The sequence below is a fragment of the Bidens hawaiensis genome, unplaced genomic scaffold (genome assembly GCF_021521415.1).
Source record: "Bidens hawaiensis isolate Kalapana, Puna unplaced genomic scaffold, B.hawaiensis_p1.1 tig00032747_1, whole genome shotgun sequence".
Classification (NCBI taxonomy): Eukaryota; Viridiplantae; Streptophyta; class Magnoliopsida; order Asterales; family Asteraceae; genus Bidens; species Bidens hawaiensis.
The window spans coordinates 1-25,510 of NW_027495583.1; the positions used below are offsets into that span (position 1 = coordinate 1).

At 37.5% G+C, this 25,510-nt stretch overlaps 1 protein-coding gene across 1 annotated transcript; it reads left to right on the top strand.

The window, feature by feature from the left end:
* Positions 1-14,667: 14,667 nt before the first annotated feature.
* On the top strand, positions 14,668-18,417 carry LOC143583955 (putative polyamine transporter At3g19553). The gene is made up of 2 exons (XM_077066122.1): positions 14,668-15,697; positions 17,740-18,417. Exons 1-2 carry the CDS (start codon positions 14,733-14,735, stop codon positions 18,242-18,244), a joined length of 1,470 nt encoding a protein of 489 aa, XP_076922237.1. The 5' UTR covers positions 14,668-14,732; the 3' UTR covers positions 18,245-18,417.
* The last annotated feature ends 7,093 nt before the right edge of the window (positions 18,418-25,510 follow it).

Genomic DNA, 25,510 nt, shown 5'->3' on the forward strand with positions numbered 1-25,510 from the left:
GGTCGTATGTGGCCAAACTCATTTTTGAAAACATAAAGGCGAATAACCGTGCTAGGCACGCAAAACGAGAAAACAAACTAAGAGTAGTTTTGGACTAAAGAACTCTAAGTGATATCACAATCTAAGTCCTGAGAAGTGTATCAGGGTTAACATTGTCCCCGGATCGTGTACGGTACTGGGTTAACAGTGTCCCCGGACGTACCGGTTAACACGAATTTAAGTTATATTAATAGAAATTGTGTAGTAACGACTTAGGGATCGTATTACAGATCTGGACAGGTAGCCGTGCCAGTATTACATCTCTGCTCACCCAAAAGGTGAGTTTCACGAGCCCCTTTTTATTGAACTGTTTTAAATATTTTCCCGGGGCGGAAAGCATGTTATTGTCAAAGTGTTTAAGTACATGCCGATCGCATGGAAATTAATGTATTTATATAATGTTTATTGTACGGGAATCGTACGGAAATGTACTAAGATGGTAATTGTCTGAGTTGCTCACAATGTAAGGCCCCGCAACACGAGTGATTAGCTAAAAGCCGTTAGAGTGTGAATAGTACTACTGGTCTGACAAACCCAACTGTCCGGCATGGAATTGCTGATGTTTCCTAGCCAGTTGCACATGTCTATTTTGGTGTCATATATATTTTGCTATGTAATGTTAGACATAGCGGTTTGGGCAGTTCCGTGGACGGGGGATATGTCACGGGTCCGTGGGCGGGGGATATGCCACGGGGATTGTGTGTTAGTCAGAAGGTTTCACTTGTGGGCTCAGCATAATTACATCGCTAATATATGATTTATTATAATAAATTGTCAGTGTTTATTTAAATCAGTGAAACTCACCAACTATTCGTAGTTGACCCGTTTTCTTTACATGCTTTCTAGGTACACCCCAAATTGGAATGAGTGATACGTGCTTGATGATGTGTGCTATTTTGTGGAAGATTAAGATCTATATTTTGCATTAAAGATGTTAATGTACTATCGGTAAAACTTATGTGATAAACACCTAGATGGTAACGAAACTCGGAACAATGTAATTCGTGTAAATTAATGTAGTGGTGTTTTCTTTATAAACAATGCAGTTGATATCAGATGTGTCTGTTGCATCCCGTGTACGTTTCCGCTGCGGTTACGGGGTGTTACAATAGTTGCAGAGACTAGAGGTACAAGCGCTTCAAGTAACTTAAAGACAAAGAGCTCAAGACGAGGGGGTGTCTGTTAATGCACCGGTTTTGCGTCTTGAGTCTTTGTAATTATCGTTAACGTATTTGTCGTTTGTTTAATGTAATAAACAATTATTATATATTGTAGTTCGTTAAGGTATTAGGCTAGTTCGCTAGGGATGCTTATCGAACTAGACCTTAAGTTAAGTCTCCCCTGGTTCGTTAGGGAATGTTAACGAATCAGGGGGTGTTTAGGTCTAATTTATGTATGTAACGAAGTAGCGTCTGGTTCGCTAAGGATGTTTAGCGAACCAGACCTATCTTCTATATATAGTGAACACTGTCACATTTAATTTAAGTTTGAGAGATTAATTAACGAAAATCTGTCCAAATCCTCTCTCGATCTTCATCTTTAATATTATACAATTACTGATACTGATAATATATAAACATATACAACACTTAATCATACGTAATTATGAGCTAGATCTATAGTTAAAGTATTAATCGATTACGGACAGATCTGAGATCTGTTATTGTTATTGTTACTGGATTAATACACATACGGGATCCAACAACATGTACCCGGTTTTGGGGTGAAGTGATGCACCCGTGAGGGGTAATATCTTTTCCATTCACACTTAGGTGATGGAACACATTCAAGAACTGAAGACGTTGATTCTTGGTCTTACCGGTGACGTCTAAACATGAAATCTTCTTCAGGCATGAGGAAATTGGTGATTTCAATGCTCATCCCTCTAAAGCTCATGGTGCAGTAGGGGTTCCGACCCGCACTGGTGTAGCAATCATCTGCATAAACCGTCACTTGCTTCACAACGGAAAGTTCAAAACCTAGTAAGGTATCAAAGCAAGTTCAGAGAACTGAGCCAGAGAAGTGGGTGTTGAACAAGAAGTTTCCGGATCAAACGATAACAATTGGAGTGCTATCTCCGAGATAGTAAGGACATATTTGAAGCAACTTATAACAACAAATATGGACATCTTTGCTTGGCAGCCCACAGATATGACTGGTGTCCTCGGAGGATTCAGAAGCACAAGCTGCGGGTGAACCCAGCATTCACGCCAATTGTCCTAAAGAAACGCAAGATGGGTCCTGAGCAGACCAAAGCTATGAATGAACAAGTTCAAGATCTTTTACATGCTGGAATCATCCGACAAATTCAGTACCAGACTTGGGTTGCTAATCCGGTCATCGTTCCCAAGAGCAACGGAACATTGCGAATGTGTATAGATTTCAAGGATCTAAACAAAGCATGTCCAAAGGACTATTATCCTTTGCCAGAAATTGATCTTAAAGTAGATGTTGTAGCCCATTCAAGTTTAAATGCTTCCTCGATGCCTACAAGGTTATCACCAGATCCGCATGGCGGCGGGTAACGAAGACAAAAAAACATTTCGCACAGATCAAGGCACGTTTTGTTACAAGATGATGCCCTTTGGACTGAAAAGGCGGGGGCTGCATATAAACGTTTGATGAACGAGGCTTTTAAGGGTCAGATTGGGCGAAATCTGGAAGTGTATATGGATAATCTGGTTATAAAGAGTGTTGAAGAGGATCAGATGTTATGTGACATAGAGGAAACGTTTGAGACTTTGAGAAAGATTAACATGAAGCTTAATCCTAGTAAGTGTTCCTTTGGGATAGAGGAAGGAAAATTCTTGAGCGTAATTGTCTTGTCACGGATTCGGGGCCTTCAAAGCTAACCCAGATAAGGTCCAAGAAGTGGCCCGCATGCCTTCACCTTCTTCCCTCAAAGAGGTACAAACACTTAACGAAAGCTCTGAACATATTTCTGGCCAATCACGCGGCCAAAATCTTACCCATTTGTGTCAACCCTGAGGAACTGTCTTAAGAAAGCACATTTCAGATGGACTGCAGAAGCAGAAAAAGCATTCTTAGAAGTTAGAAGTGTTAGATGGAATTGCCTACCCTGACAGCACCGCATGCGGGAGAGCCTTTGACATTATATCTATCAGCATCGAATATTGCCATGGGGGCCGTGCTACTGACAGATAGGAAAAATCTACAAACACCTATCTATTATGTCAGTAGAACGTTGACAAGACAAGAAACCAGATATTCAATTATTGAGAAGCTTGTTCTGGCACTGGTCTATGCTGCCAGGCGCCTCCGCATATATTTGTAACATCCCAAAATTTCTAAAATAATAGTAAATATATAATTTATATACGGTATGGAAGTTTACTTGATTTAGTAGAGAATTAATAAAATAATAGAGATGGAAGGTTAAGTAGGCTACTTAAATGGTAATTAATATAGACCAAAAAGGAAAGATGGGCCTTAGGTCCATGGCTTAAGGGAGTATAAATACCCCTTAAACCCTAATCCTTTCCATTTTTATCCATCTCTACACCATAGCCTACAACATCAAAAACACACACAAACACTATCCTATATCCCGAGCCAAGATACGAAGGTGAAAACCCGAACCCGTTGGTGCTAGAACGTGTGACAAACCAAAACAACATCGAGACTAGACCGTGTTCGTAAACCGACTCGTTAAAGTACGTTTATATCGAGAGCTTGTTCGTTTAGGTCCGGATTACGTTCAGAAATCTTAGATCTATTTACATATGGTAAAATGAATCCAACGAAGCAAGCCTTACTGAAATCCATTACAGTTTGATAGGTTAGTCGTTTATCTTAAGAACCGTATGTAAACCTGAATCAAATACCCCTTAAAAAGTGATATTGGGAAGGTTTGATGATTAGGGTTTGTAGACGCCTTGATTCCGAGTTCATTGATACCTAAATCGTGTTGTTTCGTTAAGAATCGAAGGTTTAATTGCAGATCTGATAAACGTTGACTGCGTATGTTCTTGACGATTTTGACTTTGACCCTTGAGTCAAAGATCTGGATAAGAACTGTTGGTAGTTCGTTATGGTTGATTATTCGTTACGCGTTCATGACGAATGGGACCCATTCGTATGACTTGATAACAAATGAGCCTTTAATTCGTTATCTATCCATTCGCTATATTAAGATAACGAATCAAGTCACGTCGAGATAATGAATTAGGTGTTTCGTTACTCACCATTCTCTATGATAAGATAACGAACCAAAATAACGAATCAGCTAACGAAGATAACGAATTAAGCTAACGAATCAGACCATGTAAGATAACGAATCAGGTGATTCGTTACTCATCAAATCGCTATGATCAGATAACGAACCAGGATATGTTCTGATTAACGAATTAAGTTTGAAAGAATGACAGAAAGGTCCCTTGACTTAGAATAAATGGTTTAATTACATATTAGCCCTTGGACTTTATTAACTTATGAAAGATACCTTTAAAGGTTAACGAGTAACGATAACTAACCGGGTAAAGATTCAATGAAGTAAAACCGGCTTAGACACTTAAGACTAATTAAGTAACAATGAGAATGGCTAGAGCGGTATTTAATATTGCATTTATTAAACAGTTAGTCACGCACAGCTGAAGAAAGGAGTAACCATTAGCAGCGAACGTAACCGAGTTCAGGTGAGTTCTAGCCCCATTCCTTGTTATGTTTTCTGGGCTTTGTGCATACTCGATGTGATTAGTTAATACAATTACCTTAAGTGGTAAGTGTATGCTATATATGATATATGTGATAGATACAAATGATTGCTTGTCGGTACATGAACGATCTTCGGATATTGCGCGTACTATCAGGCTATAAATAGAGATATGAATGTTATATGTAATGTATGGATGATGAAGGAACGTCATGAATGAATGCTTGTCAGTGCGTGAACGATCTTCGGATATTGAGCGTATCGTCAAGGAGTATGGTTGTTAGATAAATGAAGTGAAGAACGCCTAGAGTGTTCGTATTCTACGATATAATTATTGTATATGTGAAGTATATGTGTACAGGTACAAGAATGGTATGTGAGATCTGCTTCTGACATAATAGGTTAGGATGGCGAATCCCTCTGACTTCTGTCAGACCTAGATCTGGCGTGTGATGGCGTAGTTAAGGATTGCGGACCTTATACGTGTTATAGATGCTAAATGAGAACGTAGTTAAGGACTGTGGGCCTTATACGTACTTCAGATAGGAGCCAACATAGGAAGGGACTGCGGACCTTATACATGCTGTAATTGCATTGTGTTAGCATAGGGGAGGACTGCGGACTTCATACGTGCTATGAATTAGGTTGCAACATAGGGAAGGACTGTGGACCTTGTATGTGTGGTTAATGTAGGATGGTATAGGGAAGGACTGCGGACCTTGTACGTACCCTAAATGGTGAACATAGGTAAGGACTACAGACCTTTTACGTGTTCACGACCTTGAGTATAGGTATAGACGGCGGACTATGAACGTACTCTCGGTAGACTGAGGTAAGTGATAGTATGTACATATGTATGTATGATATAAGGGTAACTGGTTAAGTATGAATATGTATCTTTGGATATGTATGTATGTATGATATGTGAATGTATTGTATGTCGCCTGATTAAATAGAACTCACTCAGCGTAGCTGACTTTTAGTATGCACGCATGTGAGTAGAATGAGGCAGCTAGCTTGAGCAGGCACATGGTGGACGAATAAGAGATTGGCATCCGAAGACTTAAGATGTTTTAATGTTATTAATGTTTATTTTGAAAGACAAGAATGTTGTTAAGACATGTATATAAAGTAGTATGTAATATTTAATGAAATGTTTATATTTCGCGAAAGTTTTTAATTAAATCTGATTGGTAAGAACTGTGTTTATGAGTAAATTCGACGTTAAAGTGAGGCACCGGGAACGAGGCCTTACAATATTTCCAGGTCCACCCCATCAATGTGTTAACAGGGTACAAGCTGAAAAATGTGCTGAGTAAGCTAAAATTATCCGGACGATTGGCAAAGTGGGCTATAAAATTAGGAGAACATACGATCGAGTATAAACCCAGACCCACAATCAAAGGCCAATTGCTAGCAGACTTTGTTACAGAAGTTTCACAAAACAAAGAAGAGGAGTGCCTAATCGAACAGCAAACTCCGATCCTCTTGAGTGAGACCAGGTTTGGTCACTGTTCACGGATGGGGCTTCAAGTAATGAAGGATCAGGCGTAGGCCTCAGATTGGTTAATCCCGAAGGCCACGAATTTACTTATGCCAAAAAGTTGGAATTTAATAGTACCAACAACGAGGAAGACTATGAAGATTTCCTAGCAGGCATGAGGATAGCCAAGAAACTTGGGGTGAAACATTTGGAAGCATGGGTGGATTCTATGCTGATCGCATGACAGATCAATGGGACTTACGAGGCAAAGAATGATGTGATGGCTTCTTACTTATCGCAAGCAAAGGATTTGATCCTTCAATTTTCATCTTGCAAAGTCATCCACATAAAAAGAAGTGAAAAAAAGTCAGCGGATACTCTCAGCAAATTAGCTTCAACAAATTTTGAACATTTTACAAAAGACATTCGTGTAGAAGTCCTCGATCAACCATCTGCCCCGCTGTAACAACTCGGACTTTTCGAAACCAATATTTTCGTTAAATACCAGACCCATTTCGATGCTTCGGGAAATTTTATCGCGCTTATCGAGTGCTTTAATTTTTATAATATTATTGTTTAACTATTTATTTATATTATATAAAATAACTTTCCTACTTTGGCAAAAATCACCCAAACCTAAACTTTTGTCCAACTTTGTTTCCACCTTCAAACTCTAGGGACTAAAAGAAAAATATTTCATAATAATATGTTATTATCCTATAACCTGTTCCTTAAACCCGTTTTTCATACTCATATCCTGATCCATGATCCGTTTAGTGTCTTGAGCCTCAATTCTCGTCATAAATCGGGAAATTTAATCAAATCTTATGTTATACCTTCTATTCTCGGCCTAACCGACACACTAATTTGATTAAATCGATAAAAAACGATTCGTTTCTTATTGTACTTCAGCCGACATCAAGATTGGTCTTGTTATACAAGTAAACGTCCATATAAACCCAATTAAACTTGCAGATACATTACCCTAACCCTAATCGGCATAATCCCTCTCATTAATTAAGTTATCATCAACTTTTGATAGTCTGTTCATCGCTGCTTCTCGTCGTCCTCTGTTCGTCAGTTTTAACAGTTCATACGGTGGTATTCGAGGTAATTAGAGAGATGAAACACGAAAACATACAACTGTTTATGTGTCCTGTTTGGCTTCTGGTGGACACTCCCGCTTCAACTAGACCTATGACATTTTCAATCGGATGATCTTTCTGAATTCTTGATGGAATTAACTGCTCAGAGACATCACCGGTGGATTGCAGATTTGACAAGTTTTCAATATCATCAACAAGAGGGTTTTTCCATCCAGATGTCGCCGTGCTGTGAGAATACGAGGTGCCGGCGACATATTCATATGGAATATCATCGGGAAACAAGGTGCTCCCGAAGATATGACGAATAGAAATTTCCCCTTCAACATCAGTTGCATTTTCAGTCGTGTTTGTCGAGCATTCTGGAGTTTTGTTGCACTGATTGACAGAGGCAGGTGAGGCATTATTCAATTCTGCAACATCATTATCAATCAGTGGAAAATATGAGATACAGTCTGTGGAATTTCCTTTGCAACTTCCACAGTGGGATCACATGGGGGTTCGGAGTTGATGACTGGAGACACATTGAATGGTTTAAAAAATTCATTTTAATCGAATAACCAATCGGGACCGACACGAGCATCAGTCTCATTTTCTTCCAACGAACTTCATAAGACTCTATAATCTGTTTGGTGGGCTTGTTGTAAACCCTGTAAGCTATATTTCCCGCATACCCAACAAAATAACACTCATTGGCAGCCGCCCCAAACTTTGGAGTGGTTTCGAGATTCAGTAAAGTGCACGGACAGCCAAAAGCTCTGAAATGTGCAACAGTGGGTTGATGACCGTAAACAATCTCATAGGGTGTCTTCATCTTCGATTTTTTGATTATCACCCGATTCTGAACATAACACAATCTAGCGCTTGCTCCTAATTCTTCTCGGCGAGCTTGGCGATCCGATCATCTTTTGCAGTTGCCTCAACTTTTAAAGTCTTTATCTCTTCCAGATAGGAAGAGATAAGATCTTTTGATCATCAACTTGCTTCTTCAACGTTGCTTTGGCCTCCTCAGCTAGCGCCAGCTCGCTTTCCCTACCGCAAGTTTGCTCGCGGGAAGCTTTCAGGGTAGCATTCTGACGCTTGCAAGCCACTTTCCAGCTCTTTACTGTTGCGGCTTGACGGGCTTTTTCCTCTTCTAATGCCTTCTTGGCATCTGATAGCTCCCACTTGGCGTTGTTGGCAGCTATGCGGTGGACTTCCGCCTCTTTCTTAGCCTCCTCAGCACACTTTTCCAATTCATCCCATGTTTGGCTCATAGCTAACCAGTCCCGGTATATCTCTTGACTTGTGGAGACTGTGTTAGCTAAGTTGTAGAAGAAAGAGTTAGCTAACTCATAAGGAGGACGCCCACGCTGTCGTTGCCTCTCCGCAGGAGGAATCCCCTGCTGTAACTTTTTCGTAGGGTGATAACTCATCACTGGAAATAAAGAGTAGAATCACCTCACTAGAAGTAAAAGCTGAAAGAGGACGAGGGTTTAGAGCTCCCACACCTTTGGAAAGCATTTCCTCACCTTTTGCAAACATCGACTCGGATACCATTGGTTCCAAGCGTAAAGCAGCGGGAAATAGGAAGTTATTGCGGGTGCGTTCAAGAAATGGCGGCTTCTCGGGATCTCGAGGGCGACGAGCCATTAATCCCTGCACATGATCCAGCAATGTGCACAAGATTGGTCCCTCACATACTCTTGTCAGGCCTCTCATAGAAAGGTTCCAAATCTGGAAAAGGCCATAAGCGGCTCATGCCGGCACGCACCAACGCAACCTCGGATATTGCACGCATGGGCGTGGGCGTGTGGGTCATCGTCTTGAACCACGGAAGGTTCGCGTATGTTGCAGCGTGTATCTCTGGCAGCTTGTTGGTGGAAGAACGGCGGACCATTGGAAAAGGAACGATGTCTTCCTTAATCCAAAAGAACTTTGGACGCCATTCATGAGCACTGTGTGGCGATTCAGTGCCTATAACGGTCTTGCTCACGGCTGACCAGTTATACCATCCACCACGGCTCGCCATCTTGTAAAAGACGGCGAATTTATCAATAGAAGGTACCAAATTGTTGGCACGGCAACAGAACTCAAAATGACGGATCCTCATCAATCCAAACGGGTGCACTTGCGATAAGTGAACACCATACTCCGTCAGGACGGCCCCGACGAACTTTGTCACCGGAAATCGGAGATTCCCGGTGGTGAAATCTTCGACATATAAATCCATATTCCCCTTGGGAGGCCGGATAGCGACACATCCGGTAGCTGGGAATTCCGGTTCCCACTCTGGTGCCAGGCCATACGCGTTCACTATGTCTTCATAATCTCTCATCTTCCAACTGACAATGACGTTGTCAATAGAATGACTGCTTTTCTTTTCTCCAGCCATTATCTTAGTAGGTAATGGGAAACAACGTACACTCGTGAAATATTTGCAAAGTGTAGATCTGGAGTTCGAGAGAAAAGTCAGAAAGAGAAAGGATTTGAAGATGATAAGAATGAAAGTGGGGAGAAACCGCCTTATTTATACGTATCGCAATTAATGCGATGGGGGCGACGACAGTAGAGAGTGAAAAGTGTGGTCCACTCAGATGGTGACATCTAAGAAGGGAAAACGGAAAAGCAAAAAAAGGACAGTAGGTAGCTGGCATGCCCGTCGCTTCAACTCTCCCGTCGCCTCTTTTTCCATGCTTATCCACACCAAATAAAATATCTCCATCTCCACTTGCAAGTTCAAAAAATTCACAAAATATATCTCAAATCCAAAATTTCACAAAATATTGCAAAAGATAAAAGACTTCTTATATTGACATCAAAAGAGGATTACAAAAGTTACATCTACTAAGTTACAAATACATATATCAACTATTCTATGGAGCTTGAGAGGATGTGGCTTCCGGGACTTGGGCCTTGGATGATGGAGTGTCTGGCTTCGGAGAGGTTGGAGGAGTGGATGGCGTTTCCTCAGAAAATTCTTTCAAATAATCTTTCAGACGGTGAACGCCATCCGCCGTTGCAGCACACTCAAGGATCACAGTCTGAATTGGAAATGATAAATAGTCATATTCCTGCATCCGCCGATTATACTCTCTTGCAACATTCACACCATGCAGTGGGTGCTCCTCCACTGATCGACCCGCCTTCGCGTACTCAAGACTTTCCTCAAAACCAACCTAGCGGCCAACTTGAGTATAAGTATTGAGTAGTACTGTAAGAATATCAGTCAGCTCCGGCCCCTCCTTGACGTGCTTGATAACCTGTTGATAAACAAGACAAGTAATGATCATCGAGACGACCAAAGTAAAAGAAAAAGGATAAATAGAGGGACAACAAACTTACCAGACCAAGACCTTCCTCCAACAGCCACTGACGATCCTCCTCCACCCGCTTGACCTTCTCTTGAAGCTCGCGATATCCATCGGCAAGCTTCAATTTATCCTCTTGAAGCTTGGCCGCATGTGCTTCAGACTCCTCATGAGCTTTAAAGAGAGCATCATACGCGGTCGTCATGTCCACCGCCCTATGATTCATCAATTCCACCTGCTCCTTCCTCAGCTTCGTTTCTTCCTCAAAAGCTTGAATGATATTACCTTGATTGGTAACTTGTGATTCCAGAGCAGGATTGGCTTCGAGAGCCTTAGCCAGGTCCTCCCCTTCCGTTGGGCCTCATCCCGGGCAGCCTTAAGGACGACATTTTGCTTTTTGCACGCCTCTTCCCATTGGCGGGCGGCGACAACGTGCCTATACTTCTCCGCCTGGAGGGCGATCCCAGCGTCCTTGAGCTTCCACTCAACAGTGTTGGCTCTTAAACGTTCTTCCTCCACGACCTTCTTTGCTTCGTAAGTGGCCCGGGACATCTCCCCCCCACTTTTCTCCCATCGACTGCCATTATCGCACTATCTCTTGTCCGTTGGCCACCGTATTGGCCAGTACAACATTGAAGTCTTGAGCAAGGTCATCGCGGGAGCACCCACGCTGAAAGGCGCGCTCAACAGGCGTACCCTGCGGCTGGCAAATTTGGCACAGGTATCCGGGTCCACAAAACGGGACCCTTATGCAATTGTCCAGCGCAGGACAAAAAGGTGTTCATCCTCCTCAGGGTTCCTCATCCCGTAAAAATCAGAAGCAGACTGATGGGAATGAGAAACCTCTCCACCACCCGTTTGACGTGGTGGTGAAGGAACTGAAAATTGAGGTGGAGATAGAGGAGGTGAGAGAGAAGATTGGTGCGGGGCATCTTGCGTCAGTGGATCCTCAACGTCATTGACGGGTTCTTTACCTTTGGAACCAGACGCGTCATCGGATATAACAACCGTCGGTGGAGTAGACGGTCTCTCCTCAGATGATGGCGGAGGGGATGGTGGTTTCTCTGTCGATGGTGGCAGAGATAGTGGCTTCTCCGTCGTCACATCTTGATGGGGCGCATCACTAGTTTCTAACAGACAAAAACAAACAGTTAAACAAAAATTAAGAATAACAAAACTGATATCCAGGAGATAGCAACTTACGCGCAGACCCCTTCATCAACTCCATTACTCGGTCCTGTATAGGGACCTTGTGCCTCTTGGGAACTTGGGTCCGACGCTTCTTCTTTTGGGGTTCCTCCTCGGTATCTGCATGGTTGGAACCCGCTTCATTTACCTTGGAAGCTCGTTGCTTCCTCTTCCGTTCTAGCTCTGCTAATGTACGCATAACAAACGAAGTGTCAGACACATCATTAGAATCAGATTCCTAGCCAGATGATGATTCGTCGGTTGAGGAAAAAATTAAAATCCTCCCATCGGAGGTTAATGCATTTAGAGGACAAGGGTTCAGAAGATACGCACCTATCTTGAAGATAGCCTCTGAAACCACCGGCTCAGCACGTATCTTAGTGGGAAAGAGGAAACGATCCCAAGTTTTATCCAGTATGGGCAAGTCCTTCGTATCGCGGATGCGTTTATGAGGACAACCCATATCATCAAGCAGAGCGTGAAGCATCTATCCTTCACCTGAAACATATGCAATGAGGGTTAAACAACCATTTAAAAAAAAGAGAGAAGACTTACTCTCGTCAACGTTTTGGAAAAAAGGTTCCAACTCCGGGTATGTCCATAAGCTGCTCATACCCGCCCACACAAAGGCCTCCTCCGGAATGGTCCGCATTGGTGTAGGTGTCTTCATCAAGGTACGGAACCACTACTGCCCCTCATGAGGAGCAACAGGCAGCTCCGTAACCTTCTCATTCGCGGGACGACGAACCATTATTATTGGCACCCACGTCCTCCCGGATCCAGAAAAACTTGGTCCTCCACTCGTACGCACTACGGGGAGGTTTAGTGCCAATAACCCTCTTGGAAATAGAGGAGCAATTAAACCACCCTCCACGGTTGTGCATCCGGTAGAAGACCAAAAACTGGACGATTTTGGCACCATCCCATTCTCCCTGCATACGAATTCGAAATGGCGAATTCGCATGAGCCCAAAGGGATGCACCTGGGAGAGGTGAATCCCATAACCCATAAGCAGATTTCCTAGGAACTTGGTTATCGGAAACCTAAGATTCCCATGGGAAAAGAAGTCTGCGTAAACGGCCATTTTGTTGGCCGGAGGCTGACTGGCGACGGACCCGGCAACAGTGAATTCCGGCTCCCACTACGGTGGAATCCCATAAGCAGTGATAACCTTGTCGAAATCAGTTTCCTTCCAACTGACCGCGACCGTATCAATGTTTGGGGAAGACGATTTCTTTTCACCAGCCATTATTAGTAAGGAGAAAGGAAAACAGCGAGCAATTTTGAAAGTACAAAGCAGTTAATTGAGAATTCGAGAAAGAAATTGAGAAAGAAATAAGAAATCAAAGACGATAAAACTTGGAGAAAGAATTAACTGCCGTATTTATACCCATCGCAATTAATGTGATGGGAGTGTCGCTAGTGGAGAGAGAAAGAGTTGGTCCAGTCAGACAACGCCGCGTCACGCGGGGAAAACCAAAAAATGAAAAAGGTTAACAGTCGGGTACAGTGACAGCCGACATTAACGTCACGTCAACCGTGCATAGCCTGCAGAAACGAACCTTCGTACTTTTTCATCGTAATCCACAACAACAGAAAATATCTCCACAACTTGCAAATTCAAAAGATCCTCAAAATATCTTAAGTCCAAAATTTCACCCGCGTAAAAGCTTCACGCGGAAGAAACAATGGACCGGGGGGACTTATAGAGGTAGGGTACCAAAAAGACCCAAATACCCTTAAGTAACACCCGCTGATCAGAGGGGACCCCCTCATAGATCACCCGCGGGGCATATAAATCACCTGCATAACTCAAGACAAAGGAAGAACAATTATACATCTTGGAGACTATGTGCGGGAGGATCTAGGCGTCCTCAGAAGTCAATCGTAGGTATTGTTTACACCCGCAAGGATTGCCAGAAGGCAACGGCATAAGACATATGTATTTAACCACCTATCTTCTAGAAGATTTACCAAGATCCTTTCTTGATAAACACGTGACCCTTCGGCCAATAGAAGAAGGACACCTGGTCAGGTTGTTACAACCATGCACATGGCCATGTTTATCTCGTCCTATCATATTTGGACATGTGTCCAGGTTGTTACAACCATGCACATGGGCCGTATAGCTCAACCTATTACATGAGGGCACGCGTCTAGGCGGTTACAAGGGCATCTTCTAGAAAAGGACAGCTGAGCCAATTATATTCCCACATCCTTTGGCTATAAATACTTCACAATCTCCATGAGGTAAGGCATTCACTCTCCACTATCTACTCTAAATACTTATGTACTTTATCTTCACCGAAATTGTACTTATTCTCACGCCGGAGGGTGGTTACGGGAAGACCCCCCCCCCCCCTCTTGTCCTTCCCGTAACGAGCTCACGGTGGTTGTTTTGCAGGTTTCTGTCATTGAACTTCAGGAGATTGAACTCGTATCGTTAGTCGGTCTGTACTTGACCCATATTCTGTGGACTTAATGGATATAAGCTTTTAGAGGATTAAGTATGTGTTTCTTCACCACTCCTTCACAACATCATTGGCAGAGAACCTTCAACACATAATCTCAAATATCACCATATAATCAATTGCCATACAAAAAGATAAAAATAAAAAACTAATCAGTGAATACAAGAACGTCTCCGCACATGATTCACGCTTGTAGTTAATTCCCTAAGAAATAAAATAAAATCAAATCAAATATAATATTAGCAAGATCCTTCAGATAATAATAATAATAATAATAATAATAATAATAATAATAATAATCAACTTCACACGTCACACATTTTAAAATAGTAGTTGTGGCTTGCAAACATATGGGAGACAAGATTTTGTCAATCATTTAATTATCACAATAAACAGTCAGCAACAAATATCTTGATTCCATGAACATTAATCACAAATCTTTCCATCCATCCATCAAGAAACCTGTTTTGATCCATCCTTTCTTGGATGGGTGGCAATAAAAATCCAGTCTTGATCGAGAAATCATCAAACCCTAAACTATCTTTATTACCTCTAATTGCACTAATTTTCTATGAGGTTTCAGGTGGACCATTTGGTGTTGAAGACTCGGTCAAAGCAGGTGGTGGTGCTTTACTTTCTTTACTAGGGTTCTTGATTTTCCCCATTTTTTGGAGCATACCAGAAGCCTTGGTTACAGCTGAGCTAGCCACAAGTTTCCCTGAAAATGGAGGCTATGTTGTCTGGATTTCATCAGCTTTTGGGTCCTTTTGGGGTTTCCAAGAAGGGTTTTGGAAGTGGTTTAGTGGGGTCATGGATAATGCTCTTTACCCTGTTTTGTTTCTTGATTATCTTAAACATTCAATTCCAGTTTTTGACCAGTTGTATGCTAGGATACCTGCTTTGTTAGGGATAACTGTGTTGTTAACTTATTTGAACTATAGAGGTCTTCATATCGTTGGAACATCTGCTGTTGTTCTTGCTGGCTTCTCGTTGTTCCCATTTGTGGTAATGGGTTTGCTTTCGATTCCCAAGATTCGGCCGAAAAGATGGGTTTCGGTTGATTTCAAGAAAGTTGAGTGGAGGGGGTATTTCAATAATATGTTTTGGAATTTGAATTATTGGGATAAAGCGAGTACGCTTGCGGGTGAGGTTGAAGATCCCAGCAGGACGTTTCCGAAGGCTCTTTATGGTGCGGTTATACTCGTGGTTTGTTCGTATTTGATCCCTCTTTTGGTGGGAACGGGGTCGTTGGATTCGGATTATGGGGATTGGAGTGATGGGTATTTTGCTGAAGTTGGGATGTTGATTGGGGGGTCTTGGTTGAAATGGTGGATTCAAGCGGCTTCTGCTATGTCGAATTTAGGGCTGTTTGAAGCGGAAATGAGTAGTGATGCTTTTCAACTTCTTGGTATGAGTGAGATGGGGATGCTTCCTTCTGTATTTGCTTCAAGGTATGTGTTTGTTGCTAGTTATTTGTTTGATTTTGTATCAGTTTGGTATGAGGTTAAAGCAGTTTTCAAAGCTCAAAGTTTCAATCTTTGTAGTTCAATATTGACTGTTAATTACTACTCAATTGTTTGTTTTTATATCAGTTTGGCATGATATATAGTGTGATATCCTTAGCCTGTTAAGCTAATTCGTCTTTTCAAAGTTAAAATTTGAATCTTTATTGTTTTATTTGAGTCTCTGACTGTAGTTCAAGATTAATTGCTCATTACTATATAACTGTTTCATTTTATTTGTTATGATGTATAATGTGGTATCCATAGCCCGTTAAGCTAAAACGTCTTTCAAAGTTTAAAATTTGATTTCTTGTCCATCACTACTTAATTGTTCGAATTTATTTTATTTTGGCATGATTTATGATGTGATATCCATAGCCCTTGCTAAAACGTCTTTCAAGCTCAACTTTTGAATCTATATGGTTTTATCGTGACTCTAGCTCAAGATATATTGTTAACTACTACTTAATTGTTTTGACTTTATATCGTTTTGACATGATATATAACGTGATATCCATAGCCCGCTAAGCTTAAGTGTCTTTTAACATTCAAAGTTCAAATTTTAAATAGTTCAAGATATGTTGACTGTAGTTTAAAATTCTCAATCATTACTATTAAGTACTTAACTGTTCGATTTTATGAGAAATGATCAAATAAGAAGTTTGGTTTTCCTAAGAAGGCTAGGAAGGAGGGTATTTTAGTCTACTACCTTAATATTGAAACCACTTAATTTAATTTCAAAAACCCACTTAATTAAAACCCACTTAATTAAAACTCACTTAAATTTTCACTCATCTCCTACAACTACCACCGCCCACCGCCACCACCTTGCCGGAAAAGTCTTCGAAAATTTCGCCGGAAGATAAAACACTATGAAAAACACAATGAAAAAGACATAATGTAAAAACACAATGGAAAAAACACTACGAAAATAAAAACACAATGACAAAAACACAATGAAAACATAATTAAATAACACAATGTAAAAAACACAATGCAAAAAACACTATGAAAAAATAAAACACAATTGTATAACACAATTTGTAAAACACAATTATGATAAACACACATTGTAAAAACCCACGAAATTTTTTTTATATTTTTATAAAGCAATATGGTACTCATATAAAAGATAAAAAAAACACTCGTTTTTATGGTGAAATTGTTTTGAAAAAACAATGTAGTATAAAAAAGTTATGGACGTTTTAAAATGATGGAGGAATTTGACATGTGTCTTGCATGTGGAGAGAGAAAGTCAACAAATGTGTTATCTCTATTATGCCCTTACCCTTGTTTTACACTTGATAATTTCTCTAATCTAATCTCAACCATTCAATTCTCAAATGAATGGACAAAATTACTAGGAAAACTAATATGTCTTTTGAGGTCCAAAGTTTTAATCCTTATAGTTTTATCTCGACCGCAGTTCAAGATTTTTTGTTCATAACTTTGGATTTTATATCATTTTGGCATGATACATAGCACAATTTTCGTATCCCGTTAAGCTAAAACATCTTTTAATGTTCAAAGTTTTAATCTGTATAGTTTTATATTAACTCCGGTTCAAGATTTCTTGTTTGTCAGTATTTAATGTTTGATTTTATATCATTTTGGCATGATAAATAATGTGATAACTATAGCCCGTTAAGCTAAAACGTCTTTCAAAGTACAAAGTTTAAACCTTTATAGTTTTCTCTCGACTGAAGTTCAAGATTCCTGTTGATCACTACTTTTAATTGTTTGTTTCTATCATTTTGGCATAATATATAACTTGATATCCTTAAAAGTTGAAATTTTGAATCTTTTCAAGATTTCATTTTTATCAGCAAGTTATTTGATTTTATATCATTTTGGCATGATATGTAACTTTATATCCATAGCCCGCTAAACTAAGATGTCTTCAAAGTTCAAAGTTTAAATCTTTATTATTTTATATCGACTATTGTTCAAGATTTCTTGTTTTCAGAAACTGAATTATGTAATTCTCATAGATCAAAGTTTGGGACACCCACAATCAGCATATTATGCTCAGCAACTGGTGTAATCTTTCTATCATGGATGAGTTTTCAAGAAATCTTGGAACTTCTCAACTTTCTTTACGCAATTGGAATGCTGTTTGAATTCGCAGCGTTTATAAAACTAAGAATAAAGGAACCCGATCTTCACAGGCCTTATAAAGTTCCTCTCAAAACACTCGGTGCAACATTGCTGTGTGTGCCTCCTGCTTTCTTACTTGTACTCGTTATGTGTCTGGCATCCGCAAGAACATTTCTAGTGACCGGTGGAGTTCTCGTTCTCGGGTTCATTCTCTACCCGGCCATTATTCATGTGAAGAATAAGAAGTGGGCCCACTTTATATCAGATGATGATGAAAATGTTACTGATCGCGATGTTGAAGATCATGAAAACTTGACTTTGCATGCGCGTGATGATGCTGTGGTCAGCCTGTTATCCGACTCGTCATCTTCTAAGGGGAAAAACGGGTCGGAAGTATGATCACAAGGAGAATCAAAGCTAGTTTAGATTTTGAAGACATGCTATATACCTATATCTACATTCTTGTTGTATTTAAAAGATATATTAAAATGATGAATTGATGATTGTATTCATTGTTTAGGTTGTGTTTGTTTCAATTCTGGTTGTATTTAATCACTTGGAAAAAAGGTAAGTATGTTGAAATATAGGACCAGTGAGACACAATGTACTTCTGTACAATTGGACTATGAAGACATGAAGTCCACCACTGTCGTGTCTTGAAACACACTTTTTGGATGTTACATTTTAAACCCCATATATTATGGAATAATAAGTTAATAACCTTTGTGTTGTATACTTGTATGTTTCATTTCTTAATACTAATTTTTATATTATCTTGATTATAGTAATCTCGTTTCTTTCCATTTGACGAACGTTATAGATAAGTTACAGATATTTAATTTTAATAAAATAAGAATTTGTTATATGTTCAATTTTATAAAAAAAATGTTAATAAAATAAGAAATTATATGTATTTATTAGTTAAAAAAATATATTATAATATAAACAGAATGTTAAGGATGTTTACAGTTTGGTTTAGCCGGTGTGACAAACATTTTGCGTTTAAACCATCAAAAGGACAGATTGAACCGGTTTGGTTGGTTGGGTCGGCCAAACCAGCCGGTTTTACGGCTTTAGACAAACTTTTTAAATCGTAATTTACATTAAGTTTATTAAAGTAATAAGGATTATTCACATATTTAGTACACACACATAATAAACTTATATTCTTTAATTAAAATAAAATAAATAAATATATAAATATTAAACGACTGGTTCGGTTAATATTTTTGGTTTCAAGTTTCAAACCATAAACCACATCGCAAATCGTTAAACTGTTAAAACCTAACCATGAACTGGTTGTATATGTTTCAAACCGGCCGTCTTTCTTCGTTTTGGGCAGTTCGGTTGTCACACCCCGACCAAAGGCGGCGGAACATGCCGAGATGCAACGGATTGCTCAAGAACACAAGACACTATTAAAATGTCAATATTTAAACAACTCATTAATGTCATTCAATCATCAAAAGTAACACATCTTGTTCATACAAAATAACATCAAATATAAGAATTCAATTGTTCATTCTTCTAATAACATAAACGGTCTCAAAATAAGATAGCATCTTCAAACTCCAATCAACAAATAATCAAACCTGTGACAATGCATAAAATAATATTTGTCAACATGAATGTTGGTGAGCAATTTCATAGTTTTGAGTATATATAATATGAGGCAAAATCCACAACTCGTATATGAAACTATAAATAAAAGCAACAATTGCGGTATATAAATCATAAATAAATTAGGATCCTTTCTAATCGGTAACAACCGACATACTCAGATAATGAGGCCATATTCTACTAGCACAAGGCTAAAGTAGTTAGGGGTGCGTATGATCATACTTATTGTCACACCCCGACCAAAGGCGGAACATGCCGGGGCGTAACGTATTGATTGGACAGTAGCTCAAAAGACACTAATTAAAGTGACAATAATTATTTAATTCATTAATATCAAAACAAGTACACAATTATAATAATCAAAAAAATTACATCATATTTATTTTTTGGATAAATATCCTAAGGTAAAAACTAATATCTTCAATCGTGATCAACGTAAATTACTTGTACCTGTAGCATGTATAAAAATAGAGTTTGTCAACACGAATGTTGATGAGAATACATAAGTTTTAGTTGAGATACATATATAGATAAAAACCACAATTTATATGTAAATGATGAGTATTACAGTTCTTATGAAAATGTAAACAATTAAATAGATGTGGACTCGTTCTTATTGATACGAAATCAATGTACTTGGGTAAATGTATGATCATACTAGATGAGGATAGATGAGGATGGGATACCAACCACCAAACATAAAATAAACAATTAAGCACATAGAGCATTATTATAGAGTATGCAATGATCACACATACACATATATTGAATTGTGTTTTGAATAGATGTGAAATAAAAATGAGTAAAATAAAGTATACATGCTACCCCAAAATATGAAAGATGGAAAAATGGGGATATGTAAACTCACATTTGAGATTAAAGCCAAACTTGAAATGACAACCGAAAGCACTTTAAAGAAAATGAACGATCGAACCTCTCGAACTATAAATAAAAAAAAATATAATAATTAAAGACTAACTAATGGGATCGGAAAGTTTAAAGAATACTAAATCTAATGTATAAATATTAAGATAAAAACAAGGAAAGGATCAAAAAGGAAGATGAAAAACAAAATCAGTTTTTTGACAGCAAACTGTTCTGTTTTGATTAAGGTATTTAAAATATCAAAGAAATTTATTATAAATCAAGACTTTCCAGTCTACTAAACTAGAATGTTTTGAACAACTTTCATTCAGAAAAGTTTTGCAAATTCGTAACCTAAATAGACCAAAACAGCCATGCAAATCAGAAGGTACGAATCTGCGCACCGTTTATAAAATATTGATTGCAATTTCATACGAATGAATTAAAATGCGTAAAAATAGCATTTAGAACCGTATTTCAATTAAGTACATCATAGAATTTGGTATTGCACTTTTTCAGTTTATTATGAACAAGGTATGCCTCTTTCTTTAACAGCTATATCTAATGGCAAAACTGAAATATTGCTAAAAGCAATATTCTAACGATTCTGAAAAGGATTTTGATGAAATAAAATTATGGACTTTTTTGGATATGATTATATAACATTTATTAGCATATATCATCAAAAATCCTTGGGTCCTTTGAACAAAAAAATAATGATTCAAAACAGAAAAACAAAAATGTAAGAACGTTTCAAGTGTGACCTTCGTGTAATCGATCATCTCCTTGTGTTCTTTGTCTCATCCACCCTATACACCATGGTGTATGGATTATGTGGATTCCTAGACATTATTGTGTTATGGTCGTATGGCCATTTTATTAACTAGTATGAACAAGAATTCAAAATAAATAGAAATAAGATGAAGAATGCTTGAATAATTAAAACCCTACCTTTGAAATGGAAAAAAAATAATCTCTTGAACTTGTTAAAGAGTGGTGCAAGAATGAAAGGGGTGGGAGTGATTTCTTATTTATACTAAAATAAGGAGGTTATTCTTTAAAATGTTTTAAAATAAGGAGGTTATTCTTTAAAATTGATTAGTATAGAATATTTATACTAAAACTGATTAGGAGAGTGATTTGGGGGAGGAGGTTTGACCAAAATTTGAATGGTGTAGGAAGATATTTTTCATCTTTTAAAAATAAATAATTTTAGGTAAAAATAAATGTGACAAAAATAAATGTGACATAACTAGATTAAAATGATTTACTTTGGTTATGCATCGGTAATGTTATTTATTTAATATTTGAATAGAGAAAAAAATCATGAGTGTTATAATTTTTATTAACGTACATATTAGTAATGAATAATATTATTAAATAACTTTAGGAAAGAAAACTATTACGTATGAAATATGTAACATGTGGTTATATGTATAATTAACTGAATCACATCGAAAATTTTAAATGAGTCCGGTTTTCGGGTTCGAAAATTGACGAATGTTACACTTATTGAGGCTCAACAACAACATATAAATAAACACTCGTGAACGTAAAGCATATGAAACATATAACACACAATACAGCAAGTATTCTAAGTATCATACAACCTAGAGTTTGTGGTTTGAGGATAGAGTATTATAAATCATTCTTGTTTTGAATATGTATGCATGTTACCCCAAAGTATAAAAAGGAAAACGGGGGATGAAATGTACTCACATGAAATAGGTAACTTGAGGGATTAGTTTGCGGTAAAACGGAAAGGTAAGTTCAACGAGCAAGGCCTAGATTAAAAAGGGTATTGAGTTAGTAGATGAACTTAAAAGCTTTAAAGTAAAATAACATGACAAGTAAGATAAATAATTAAATTTGAGGGTTTAAGTGTAAATACATAAGAATTAAAGTAATTGTTTTAGAAAAGTAAGTTTACTCGAAATCGGGTTTCGGTATTCTATTCATTAGTTTCACTTAACCTTTGTTAAGTAAGTATTTGGGTATAATTGCGATATTGCAAGATCCTTTGTTAAATAGATACTAAGACAAGATTTTACGAGTGTTCAAATTTTTCGGTTCGAGTCTTGTTAATTGGTCAAGACCGAAGTCGAGATTCCAAAGTGATAAATGTTATGAGATAACTCAATGAAAACAAAAGAAACTTAACCAAGTGTGTAGTTCTATTAGGAAGAACCTTAACGCCCGTTAAGCGAGTGTTTGGCTTTGTCGGTCCAAACTTGTTATAAGATCAAGTTGAATCCAACATACATAGTATTTTGAGAAACCAATTAAAATTAGTTTATAATATAGTTTTAAAGAAAAATATGAGATTCGGTGGCCCAAAACACAACTAGTGTGTCTTAATCGAGTGAACTCGGTTTAGTTCAGTCATTGACTCGGTATAAGACCGAGGATGGTTACCACATACCCAATACCAAAGAACTTATTATAATAAACTTAGAAATGATAATATTCAAGTCTTACATAAAACATGTAAATAATAAAGTATTTGAACAAGAGTTCGGTTTTGGTTCGGTCCTTGACTCGGAATGAAACCGAGGATGGTTGCCACATACCCAATACCATAGAACTCATTAAATGATTTGGAAACTAAAGTAATTAGAAACTAAACAACAATTGTAAGCTTACAAAATTTTAAAGCATAAATTAAAGTGTTTAACAAGGACTATAATAGTCCTCCATGAAGCCTTGCCTAGCAATACACCTAAACCGACCATGGCCGGAGAAGGGAAAGCTAAGGAAACAAGGGGAGTATGTTTTAAACAAGCTATAATAACAAGCTTTAATTAACAAGAGTTAGTTAAAAACAAAGATTAGAAGTAGTTTGACCTTAAAAAGTCAAACTATCAAGAGTTTGAAGAAGAATACTTAGATCTAGATTGTGGAGAGTTTAAGGTGAATGAGCAAACCAAAATGGGATGCATTGGTCTTGTTTATATAGGGAAATAGTTAAAGGTTGGCCATAATGTTGCTTTCAAGAGTTACATGCATTAGGATAGGTTAAAATGATCAAACTAGGTGGATGGTGGTGGAAAAAGTAAGGGTTATCCATTAGTTTAAAAGACCCCTTTAGCTTTGGTTGTTTGGTGATTTGGGTCCATGAAGTTCGTTTTAAGTTGTTTTTAATAATAAAATGGTGTTTTAAGGCACCGTAAAGGGTGTTTTCTTGATCCGACAATTGTGAAACATAAATGAACATGAAACCCAATATTTTATTAATAACGAAGGATCTGAAAGACCAAAACGGGTCGGGTTTTCCATACAAATACAATTTAAACCGAAAATAACGAATGTCACATCAGTCGCTTTCTATGGTTCATGAACACCCCTACAAAATAAGGGGCCTTAAGTAGCAAGTTAATCGGTAAACAATATTTTAGGTTGAATAAAATATAAGAAAAGGTTTGAAATCCAGTTGGGTTCACCAGTCCGACGAGTAGGTATCTACAATTGAAATAGGTTTAACCACACCAGGTATGCACTCATGCAACAAACGCTCACACCTCCTCTCCTTCATAAAGCTACCCAAAGAAGAGGTAGCTTGATATATATAATAGCAAAACATGTATAGTCGTATAGATTTTCTAGTTTTACTCAAATCACTTTTTATTTTGTGATTTTTTAAACATAATTTATCAACGAATAACTACTTTTATTGAATTACATATATTGCAATATAGGATGGATGAATATTTTTTTATGAAAAGAGAGAGATAATGATTAGAAAAGGACAAACATAACACTTTAGAGCATTCACAGCTCATTTCATATATTATTTCCCTATAATTTAGCTAAAAAACATAATTTCATAAATTTGTTTATTATTTTTCAAAATTCTTTCACATTCTATTCTCTATTCATATCCATAAATTAATTCTTTATTAATTTTTTCTCTTTTGTCTTGTTATATAGTAAATGGTAATTGGGAGATAGGTGGTATATTATATGATATGGATCAAAAATGAGTCTCTATATTTGGGGTTTTAATTTAGTTATCATACAACTCATCCATATAATAGAGAATGGATTGGAGAGGTGATTTTGATGGTTTTCTTAAAATTTACCCTAAATTATATGGGTTTGACAATTTTAGAGAATGGGTTGAGAATGCTCTTAGTTACCAACTATATTAGTTTTGTATTAATATTTTATATATAAATTACTATAAAACTATATTTGTCGTGTCTAAATGGGCAAGAGTGATGCTTATGCTGATTTTATTTTACTTGCCATTTAAAGTATAGATCTGTGTACGTTGTCTGCTTGTTGTTAGATATTAATCAAATAGTGATCTTGCACTTCACATTATTCAACCATCGGTCCACAAATATGAATATTTTAACGTTAAATTTAAAATTGTTTAGTGGGAATAGGAAAGAATATATATGACCATTGTGATTTTAAAATTTTGACGGTTCAAACGAATGACGATCAAATGATATTCAACCATAAGGCCTAAGGGTAAAAAATAGTTACACTAATATAAAATTTAAAGTTACAAGTCACAATAAGTTAAATATATAATTCTCAGTCATCATATCTGTATTGTTAGTTTGTTAAAGAACTTAAGATGGCAAATTTATCAAGCTTCGTATAATATATATGCTTAAAATAAGCCTAATAAATTTAACAAAAAACATTCTATAAATCAAAAACAAAAAATTCTATCATCAGGCTAATCTTGAACAAGTATATTTCCTTAGTTACCATATCTTTACATGTTAGATTCATCATTCCACTACACTAACATGAAACAAAATATGTATTATTTACTAATTTTAAAAACCCTTATCAACTACTTACATAAATAATTTATTAAAACAAATATGATCTATTATATAATTAATATAATAGAGAAGTTTCTATAGACTTTTTGTACACAAGATATATTTATTGAATGAAGTCAATATATAAGTCTTTGGTAGTGTGGCTTGTGTTATTTGTTAGAAGTCACTTAGTTCTATTATCTTGACCACCATTAGGGTTTGAATCCAGCATTGGACAACTATTAATGAGTATTTTGGTTTTACACAGTAGCACACATGGTTAAGAAGACTCTTTTTCTTTGCTTATTTTGGTTTTGCATAGTAGCACACATGGTTTAGTAGTCCCTTTTTCTTTTTAGTTGTAATTGCACACACCTCCATCTTCGTCTTCAATTGTTCT

What these genes read in the sequence shown, in the direction of transcription:
- LOC143583955 (XM_077066122.1), top strand. Translation starts at nt 14,733, where the DNA reads ATGGGTGGCAATAAAAATCCAGTCTTGATCGAGAAATCATCAAACCCT. An exon ending in CCTTCTGTATTTGCTTCAAG is followed by an intron (nt 15,698 to 17,739) that starts GTATGTGTTTGT and finishes TAATTCTCATAG; the next exon opens with ATCAAAGTTTGGGACACCCA.